The 10,162-nt window shown below is 33.7% G+C and overlaps 1 protein-coding gene across 1 annotated transcript; it reads left to right on the top strand.

Moving 5' to 3' along the window:
* Positions 1 to 263: 263 nt before the first annotated feature.
* LOC122040727 (ATP-dependent 6-phosphofructokinase 6-like) lies at positions 264 to 9,575 on the top strand. The gene is made up of 14 exons (XM_042600152.1): positions 264 to 700; positions 4,836 to 4,882; positions 4,997 to 5,036; positions 5,166 to 5,228; positions 5,316 to 5,453; positions 6,437 to 6,595; positions 6,695 to 6,748; positions 7,114 to 7,182; positions 7,295 to 7,424; positions 7,830 to 7,870; positions 8,033 to 8,257; positions 8,517 to 8,565; positions 8,644 to 8,798; positions 9,214 to 9,575. The coding sequence occupies exons 1-14, from the start codon at positions 596 to 598 to the stop codon at positions 9,406 to 9,408; spliced, it is 1,470 nt and encodes a 489-aa protein (XP_042456086.1). The 5' UTR covers positions 264 to 595; the 3' UTR covers positions 9,409 to 9,575.
* The last annotated feature ends 587 nt before the right edge of the window (positions 9,576 to 10,162 follow it).

The raw sequence follows: 10,162 nt of genomic DNA on the forward strand, positions 1-10,162 counted from the left end.
TTTCCCGTTTGTTTTTTACAATCGAGACAATCATTGAATCGGCAAAGCTATCGCATAGTGGTGAAGGCAGAGCACGAACTGGGTTTACAGTGGGCCACACAGGTGCCTTACATCAGCCGTGGGGCCCTCTGTGTGTCCCCGGACGCATTGAGAAATCAGCTTGCGCGAGAAGTCTCGCTGGACGCGGAGTGGCAGATCGGATATTTAATGCAACTTTCAGGGGCTAACTTCGAGCCAACTCCGCCGGATCTTTAACCTGCAACCGACTTCGCTCACTGTCCTTTTCGGAACTCGTTGCGCTCCGTGACCGCCTCCCGGATAAAGCATCGCAGGTCGCCGTCGAGAAGAATCTGGTACGAGCCGGCGATTCATTGCATCAGGCGACCTCCCGATCGACGATGGCTTCCTCCATTTTCTTCGATCTTGCTCGCTCCGCCGACGTTCCTTCCTGCAGGTGCCGCGATGAAGCCCGATCGCTGTGATTCTAAGCCCCATTCGTCCACCGGCAGCCAGATCCTCGGCTTGGAGGTTCGTAACTTCCTCCCTCGCGTTCGCTCCTCCTTGCCCTCGTTAACTGCCGCTGCGTCGCCCCACGATGGCGGGGATCAAACCTGAGTGCACGCTCAAGATCGTGAAAGGAGAGTTCGGGTACGTCCTCGAGGACGTGCCGCACCTCACCGATTACCTCCCCGATCTCCCTGTGAGTCAACTTTTTTATTTTTTATTTTTTAACCTAGCGGATTTGTCGATGCTAGCTTTTGTCGGATTGCATGAGGAAACTGAATGTGATGAGAGAACAAATAGGAGTCCGGGATCGTTACAAGTTAAGCGTGTTATAGCTTGATCTGTCTGAGATCTTAGTTCCAGATTCGTGCATGAAGATCTATTGAGACAGGGTAGTATACTAAGAAAGATTTTACCTTAAATCTTGGATAGGGTAACTAAAAAAATCTTTGCATTATGAATAGTACTTCTCCAAATTTAGGGAAAAGTGGATATCCAAATTTAATAAAGTAATGTTTTTATCCTAAATTATGCATTTTAGATAGGGAAGCTAATGTGGATGCTCTAAATGAGAGTTTTTGCTTGAATTAACTTGGCTCATCATTTTTAATACTGGACAAATCGTGTGGAAGGGAAGAAGAAGAAAATGTTTTGGGATCATAGCAACATCGCAGTTTTGAATGTTTATGTATGCAAGAAAAAATCTTGATACTCACTTGTGCCCAACTTCGTCCAACAACAACAATAAGCTTATTACACTAGGTGGGGGGTCCGCTATATGACTCCTTTTACGTAATTGAGCTCTATCTTCTACTATATTATCATCTATACTTAAATAAATTTGATCTTGTTTTATTATTGCTAACCAATTCTTTTTTGGTCTTCCTTTAACTCATTTGATATATGTGTTTGTCATAGTTTGACATCGTCTAACTGAAGCATTTATTAGTCATCTAAGTACATGCTCGTATCATCTTAAACATATCTCTCAAAGTTTTTCCTCGATAGATGTAACTTTAACTTTCTCTCTAATATTCTCATTTTTTATTCTGTTCATTCTCGTATGTTCACACATCCACCTTAACATCTTCATCTCTGCAACTCTCATATTCTACTTATATGCTCGAGTCATACCCCAACATTCAGCTCTATATAACATAGCAGATCTAACTGCAGTTTTGTAGAATTTTTCTTTAAGTTTTAGAGGTATTTTACGGTCACATAAAATACCCGACGCTCTCCTCCATTTCAACCATTCTACTTGTATTTTATGTAAGACATCTCTCAATCCCTCCATCATTTTACAAAAATAATTCTAAATATCTAAAACTCTCGGTTCCGGGTAACTTGTCATATTCTATCTTAACAATCGTTTAATTATGTCTAATATTGCTAAATTTAAATCTTATATATTCTGCCTTTATTATACTAAGTCTAAAACTTTTTTCTTCTAGTTTTTCCTATTAAGATTCTAGTTTAACATTTACTCATTCACGTGTTTCATTTACCAAAACAATATCATCTATACACCATAGTATTGTGTCTTGAATGTGTGTAGTGAGTTCATCCATAATTAGTGTAAAAAAATAGGAACTTAGAGCTGATCCTTGATGTAACCTTATATTTATTGGAAATATTTCAGTTACTCTGTCTTTACTCTAGTCGTTATATTTTCATGCATATCATTAATTGGTTCAATCTATTACGCTAATACCTCTCTTTTCTAAAATTCTCCATATAATTTTTCTTAGGATTTTATCATAAATTTTTTCTAAGTCAATGAATACCATGTGTAGATCTTGTTTTCAATTAATTGTTTAAGAAGATATATAACTTCTATTATCGACCTTCCAGGCATGATCCAAATTGAGTTTTGATCACTGTGGTCTCCTTAATTTTTTTCTATTACTTTTTCCAAAAGTTTCATAGTATGACTCATTAGTTTAATATCCCTATAGTTTATATAATTTTGTACGTCTGCCTTGTTCTTATATAAGGGAACTAGAATACTTATCTTTCATTGATCAAACATTTTTTTCCGTTTTTAATATCATGTTAAATAATTTTATAAGTCATTCAATACCTTATTTCCCTAGACACTTTCATACCTTTATTGAAATATCATTTGGTCCAACGATTTTTTCATTATGCATCCCATTTACAGCTTTTCTACTTCTAAAGTTTGAATTCTACAATAAAAATTTAAATTTCTATACTCATTTGACCTACTTAAATTACCTAAGTTAAATTGATTATCAAAACCTTTATTAAAAAGTTGTTGAAAATACATCTTCCACCGCTCTTTTATTTCTCCATCGTTAGTACCTTATTACATTCATTTTTAATACATTTTATTTAGATAAAATCTCTTGTCTTCTTTTCTCTCACTTTAGCTATTCTATAAATATCTCTTTCCCCTTCTTTTGTATCCAATTTTTTATATAATCATTCAAAAATTTTATTCTTTGGTTCATTCACTACTCTCTTAGCTTCTTTCTTAGCTATTGTATATTTTTTAAAGTTTTCCTCGTTCTTACAAATATATAATTCCTTATAAGCTATTTGTTTTTCCTTCACTTGCTCTTGTATTTTCTCATTCCACCATCAAGATTCCTTACTTAGTGATGTATATCTCTTTGACTCACCGAGTACACTCTTAGCTACTATTTTTAATTTTGATACCATCTTATCTCATGTTGTATTAGAGTCTTTCATCTAATACTTGTACTTCTACCTTCTTCAAAAATAGCTAGTGGTGCATATCAATTTGACTCACCGAGTACACTCTTAGTTATTATTTTCAACTTTGATATTATCTTATCTCATGTTGTATTAGAGTCTTTCATCTAATCCTTGTACTTCTACCTTCTTCAAAAATATATTTTGTTTTCCATCCTTTAACTTCTACTACTTAATTCTAGGAGTCGTATATATTTTCTTTCTATTGATACTATATTTTAGGTGTATATCCAACAGTACTAACCTATGTTGGATAATTAAGTTTTATCCCGCGATGACCTTGCAATCTTTACAAATTTTTCTATCTTTTTTTCTAACCATAAGAAAGTCAATTTGCAATTTATTATTTTCACTTTTAAATGTGACTAATTGTTCTTTGCTTTTCTTAAAAAACGTATTAGCTAATATAAGATTATATGCTATCGCAAAATCTAATATAGTTTTCCCTTCCTCATTTCTTGTTCCAAACTCATAACCTTCATGTATCCTCTTATATTTCTCATTTTTCACTCTGACATGCTCATTTATATCACCTCATATTAAAATCATTTCATTTGACAGAATGCTTTGTAATATTTCATCTAAGTCGTCCCAAAATTTTGATTTGGTAGCTTCATCTAATCCTACTTGCAGTGTATATACGCTAATTATGTTCATAGTTTCTTTTGCCACTATTATCTTAAGGACTATAATTCTATCTCCTTTTCTAACTACTTTTTAACGAACTATCTACAATAATACTCACTCCATTTTTTACTTTACTCTTTCCCGTGTGCCATAACTAAAACTCGAGTTCTTTATCAGTTTTGCCTTCTCGCTTATCTATTTTATCTCTTGTACACATAAAATACTAATTTGTTCTCCTAATCATCATATCCACTACCTCTATTGATTTACAGTGAGGATTTATATGTTCTATGTTCTAAATCTTAAATTATTAGTTTTCCTATATATTTATTTTTATCCAATTTATGGTGTGAAAATTCTTGTCTATTTAACACTACACCCAAGTTCTCATGGAAATGTAGCGGTCATTGCCGATACATTACAGTCAGATCCCGCAATGTGAACTTTGCATATTTAGCACTACACCCAAGTTCTAGAGATGTAGCGGTCCTTGCTAAGACGTTACAGTCAAACCCTGCAACGCGTTCCTTCCGAGAAACAACCTAGTATTAGCACAATAGTTTAATGGATCTATTCATTGAATATTTGACATAGTTTTAGCACTGGCCGACAACCTAATGCAACCCTCCCCTTTATCCTGGCTTGGGATTGGCCATGACTGATTCGTCACTAGTGGAGTTGTAGCCCAACTTCGTCCACTGAAACTAATTCATGTGTTATTTTAATTGATGTGACACAGTTAAATGTTTCATTTATTTTGTTTTTCAGAAGCATTCAGAGCACTTTGTTTTGAACACTTGTACTCCTTTTGGGTTTATGTTACTAGTAGTATTATTCCATTTTTAGTCCTCTGGATCTACGAACACTTGTATTTGACTTTTCAAAGACAACTTAGATAATCACTGCTTGTGCACTGTGCGTCTTTGAAATAAATTTGAAGTGCTGTGATCACTCTTCTGATGCAGACATACTCTAATCCACTCCAAGACAACCCAGCTTACTCAGTTGTCAAGTATGTTCTTACACCCAATCTCGGAATACATTTGATGTGTTATTGGCAAACAATGATTTTTCATTTATAGCATACTACTACTCTATACATTAATTCTAAATATTTCCTTCACAGGCAGTACTTTGTTGATCATGATGATACTGTTCCCAAGAAGGTAAGAAGTTTATTGTTATGACATACTTTGGAGTCTGTTTTAAATTTTTAGCCGCAAAGATGTCTTTGTTGTCTCATATGTCTTTGATTGTTTATATGGGATATGATAAATTAAAATTTGAGCCTGTAGGTTGTTGTTCAAAAAGAGAGCCCAAGGGGAATCCACTTTCGACGTGCTGGGCCACGTCAAAGGGTATGTTGTGCAGTACATGTTGCTGAATACATTAATCATATTTATATGATCATTCTAACTTATATGTAATCTTCGAGATTTATTCAGGTTTACTTTGAGTCGGATGATGTGCTTGCATGCATTGTAACATGTGGTGGTCTCTGCCCAGGACTTAACACAGTGATTCGGGAAATAGTGTGTGGATTGTCCTATATGTATGGCGTTAACCATATTCTTGGTATTGAGGTCAGGACTAATTGTTGTATTACAAAGTGCTTTCTTCCTTGGGTATTTGCATAATTCTCTATTTATTTCATAATTATGATGTACTTACCCACATTAGTTTGATTCATTGAGTTGTAGGATGCTTTGTTAAAAAAAAAAAAAAATCTGCAGATGCGACAGATTGTAGATCTAGGTCCAAGAGAGCTGGATCTATAATTGTTTGATCATTCTGGTGTTTTGCTAACATAGTATTTATCCATTGTAAACCTTAAACTTTAAGCCTCAAAATCAACCTACTTTTGTTTCTTGCCTAGAACTTTGTTTTTTCCTATTCCTCATCCACTATGCCTGTCATACCCTTATCTACTTGAGCTGGTTCCCTTGGTCTATTATGGAACTTAATAAATTACTCAGACAACCTTTAGATGTAGTCTAAAATATTGTTTCTGCAGTGGGAGATTTATGTCCAATCTACATTATAGTATACTGTTTTACCTACAATTTTTACCCTTAATGTCATGGGACAAAATTTCTGAGCCTCACAAATCAGGGTATCTGTATGGGTGTTCTAATGCACATGTTATGTTCAGTGTATAAATATGAATTATCATGTGTTAAAAAAATGTATGTTTTGGGATATGAACCTTTTAACTAGACATTGTTAGAAAAGTAATAAGTTAGCTGTAACTTCGCACACTTGATTTCTGTTCAGTGTAGGCTGATATACTTAATTCTAAAGAGGCTTATGTAAGTGTGTGTTCAAATAGTGTAAGATCACATATCTAATTCTAGGTAGTTGTGTTGATTTATTAGATGTTGCTTTGGTTTAGTCAAGAATCCATGGATAAAGTTAACTAGGCAGTACTACAATATCTAGTTCCAAATTAGCATGGAGTTCGAAATGTTAATAATTGAGTGGCATGGATCCATATAATATTTTCTCTCGAGGATTTAGTTTCTAGAGTATTTGTAACTTTTTGTGTTAAATTTTATTGACATTACAGGGTGGATACAGAGGATTCTATGCTCGTAATACCATACAATTGTCACCAAAGAGTGTGAATGATATCCATAAACGTGGTGGTACAATCCTAGGTACATCACGAGGAGGTCATGATACCTCAAAGATAGTTGATAACATTCAAGATCGTGGAATAAATCAAGTAGAATTTAAACTCTTCATTTGGTTTTTGTTTATTTGATGCTGGGTTATAACATGATAGATATTGAGATTGATTCACTAACAAATATTCATTATTCAGGTCTATATCATAGGAGGAGATGGAACTCAGAAAGGAGCAGCTGCTATTTTTGAGGTAATCAAGTAATCAAACTGTTATATATAGATTGTTCTATCTTAAATTCATGTGTAGATATGCCATAATTCCAATTTTACAATGTCAATATTTTTCTTAAAAAACATCTGCCATAGAAAATTTTCCATTTATCATATCATGAAGAATTTATTTTATGTGTTTGTGTTGTTGTTGACATCATTTTGATGATGAACTTTATTTTCCCTTTGTAATCTTCTTTAGGTGAGTGACAACTAATACATTTGACTTCCAATATTATTTTTTTTTCTCTCTCAATTATGTATTAGGGGATTGTAGTTTCTAGTTTTATAATATTAGAATAGGATGAACTGATCGATAAATTTCTCAATGATTATTAATTGCAGGAAATTCGGAGACGATGTCTCAAAGTTTCTGTTGTTGGAATCCCCAAGACAATAGATAATGACATAGCGGTATCAGTTTTTCTCGTTTTCTCTTTCTTTCCACCTATTCTTTGATATTTTACTATGCCTAAAAACTATTATCCAGTTCATCATTACATGTTGTGTTGTAACTTTGATTCAGATTATTGACAAGTCCTTTGGTTTTGATACTGCCGTCGAAGAGGCCCAGCGTGCGATTAATGCTGCACATGTAGAGGCTGAGAGTGGTGAGAATGGCATCGGAGTTGTGAAACTAATGGGTCGTTATAGTGGTAAAACTCCATCATCTCCATAAATACTGTCTCATGGTGATCAGTGATATCTCTTTCTCAAACTGTGTACTCCAAAATCAGGCGACTAACCAAAAAATAAACATTGTGGATATTTTTGTTTTAAGTATTTAATAATATACTTGGACGTTTATTAGTGTTTTGATATCTGACCAACATCATTGCATGTCCACAAACTGTATGAATTATAATAAATCATGTAAAGTCAGATGGGATATGATTTTTCACTGTCTCGATGCTAGCAAATTTTTTCGGGTATGAAAAATAAATACTTGATCTAATTCAATATTATGCATTTGAAGTTCTTAAGATATAGATATGCAGAGCAATTTTGGAGTAAGATTATGTAATTTCGACCTTCTAAGCTAAGAACCTCTAATGGTGCAGGGTTCATAGCTATGTATGCGACACTTGCAAGCCGAGATGTGGTTAGTGATATTGTTATTCCTTGATTTGCATGTAATAAATAGATCCTTGTACCAACTGGCTGAGACATTTGGTTTAGTAATTTACCAAATGAATGACTGAAAAATGGTATTCTTCTCTGTGGATCAATATTGTTGTTTTGTTCTTTTTCTCCTCCCACTTAGGATTGTTGCTTGATCCCGGAATCCCCCTTTTATCTGGAAGGAAAAGGTGGTCTTTTTGAATATATAGAGAAGACCCTTAAAGAAAATGGACATATGGTCATAGTTGTTGCCGAGGGAGCTGGACAAGATCTTATTGCTGAAAGCATGAAGTCAATGGAGCATGAAGATGCCTCTGGGAACAAACTGCTTCTCGATGTTGGTCTATGGTTATCTCAGAGGATAAAGGTGCGTTACAAATTCAAATCACGAACACTTCCTATCTACCTGTATGTTCTGTCTGGAGGCATGCCCTTTCTATGTTCATCATGTGCTTGATATGCATATCTATCAACATTTTAAAAATGTCTTAGTAGGTTTCGAATTGTCCATGATGTACTCGTATCTTCGTATGTGCTACTGATAAACTTCTAATCAATCTTGATGAAGATCAAAATATCCACTGGGCTTAAAGCAATTGTTCACATTTTGCTGCTGCATGATGCAGGATTACTTTGCGAGAAGACAAAGGATGGTGATAAATCTTAAATATATAGGTATTTGACCAAATTTCATTCAATCATGCATCTAATTTTGTTAACTGGAGGTGTAAAAGATTTCCTTTGGGGATGCAGATCCAACATACATGATTCGGGCAATTCCAAGCAATGCTTCTGACAATGTTTACTGCACACTTCTAGCACAAAGTGCAGTACATGGGGCAATGGCTGGGTACACAGGTTTCACTGTTGGGCTAGTCAATGGCAGGCACACTTACATACCATTTGAGGTAAGTTCTTTATATGTTTTTTTAAGCGAACAGTGCTAAACATTGAGCCAACATACAATAACATGAAAACAACTTATTAGCTGGAACTGTCTTTGATTAAATTTCCTATTGACTCGATTGTGTAGTTGAAGTTTCATTATATATCAGTTCTCACAGACATTTTCCTTTATTGTGTTGACAAAATTATAAGGTTAGTTATATTATCATTTGACACGATGGTCAACTCTAGTTGTCTTAACAAGCTAGAATTCACCGGAACCTTTATGAACGTTTACTTCAATTATCAAATTACATTATGATATGAATACCCCTAATACATGATTGAATCAGGGTGGTTTAATTGTTTAAACATCTTATACTGATATCTGAGATGCTACTATTTACTAGCTGATGTACAAATCTTTGTTTAACGCAGAGGGTGACAGAACAAGGAAATAAGGTGATCATTACTGACAGAATGTGGGCAAGGCTGCTTTCTTCAACCAATCAACCAAGTTTTCTGAGTTCAAAAGACGTCGAGGAAGCAGATTCGGCCGACGACTTACAGAAACTGACAGTGGACGAGACAAAAAGCTTGGGAAATGGTTCTCCTATTGAAAATGCGATATAATGTGGAGGATGAGGCAGCATCATCTTTCTTCCCTAATAAATCAAATATGATATGGGACAAGTAACCGGACCAAATTATTTAACCAAGGGACAAGGATAATCTGGTAGCTACACTGCATTTTGAATGATCACTATCGTAATAACTTATACAGTTTGTTGGCGAACGTATTCGGTGAGTGTTTTTTGGTTGGTTAAATTTAATGCGTTGCCAGTAATATTTCTAATTTTTTTTTATATGCTTCAAAAGAGTAAAAATTTGGATAAGGGTTGAAGGTTTTAATTCAAAAAGGGTAACTTCTATAAGAGCATTTTCAATGGTTAAACCTTTCAATAAGTTTTTTTTTTTTTTTTTTTTGTAGTTTTCAATATTTCATATCAATGTCACATCACAAGTATAAAAATCTTTTAAAATATTTCCAATGGTTAAATATTTCAATGAGTTTTTTATAATTTTTAATATGTCACATCACAAATATAAATATCTATTATATCTCCACAATGAAAAACTTTCATACAATATTTTTTGTGTCCTATATTATAAATCATATATTGTTATTTATTAATTTTTTATTTAATATATCTATATATTTTTCATTTAATATTTTAATTAATTTATGATTTTAATTTTATTTATTTATAATTTATCATTAATAAATTTATGATTTTAGTTTAATTATAATCATTTCTATATTTTTAACTTATCTCAAATATAGTTATTTTTAAAAGAAAAAAATTATTTAATTATTATTAACTAT

Source organism: Zingiber officinale, chromosome 2A (assembly GCF_018446385.1).
Source record: "Zingiber officinale cultivar Zhangliang chromosome 2A, Zo_v1.1, whole genome shotgun sequence".
NCBI classification, from domain to species: domain Eukaryota; kingdom Viridiplantae; phylum Streptophyta; class Magnoliopsida; order Zingiberales; family Zingiberaceae; genus Zingiber; species Zingiber officinale.

Bases quoted from the DNA above. Each gene is read 5' to 3' on its own strand.
- LOC122040727 (XM_042600152.1), top strand. From the start codon at position 596: ATGGCGGGGATCAAACCTGAGTGCACGCTCAAGATCGTGAAAGGAGAG. The intron at 5,229-5,315 runs GTATGTTGTGCA...AGATTTATTCAG, and splicing joins GTGCTGGGCCACGTCAAAGG to GTTTACTTTGAGTCGGATGA. The intron at 6,596-6,694 runs GTAGAATTTAAA...TTCATTATTCAG, and splicing joins AAGATCGTGGAATAAATCAA to GTCTATATCATAGGAGGAGA.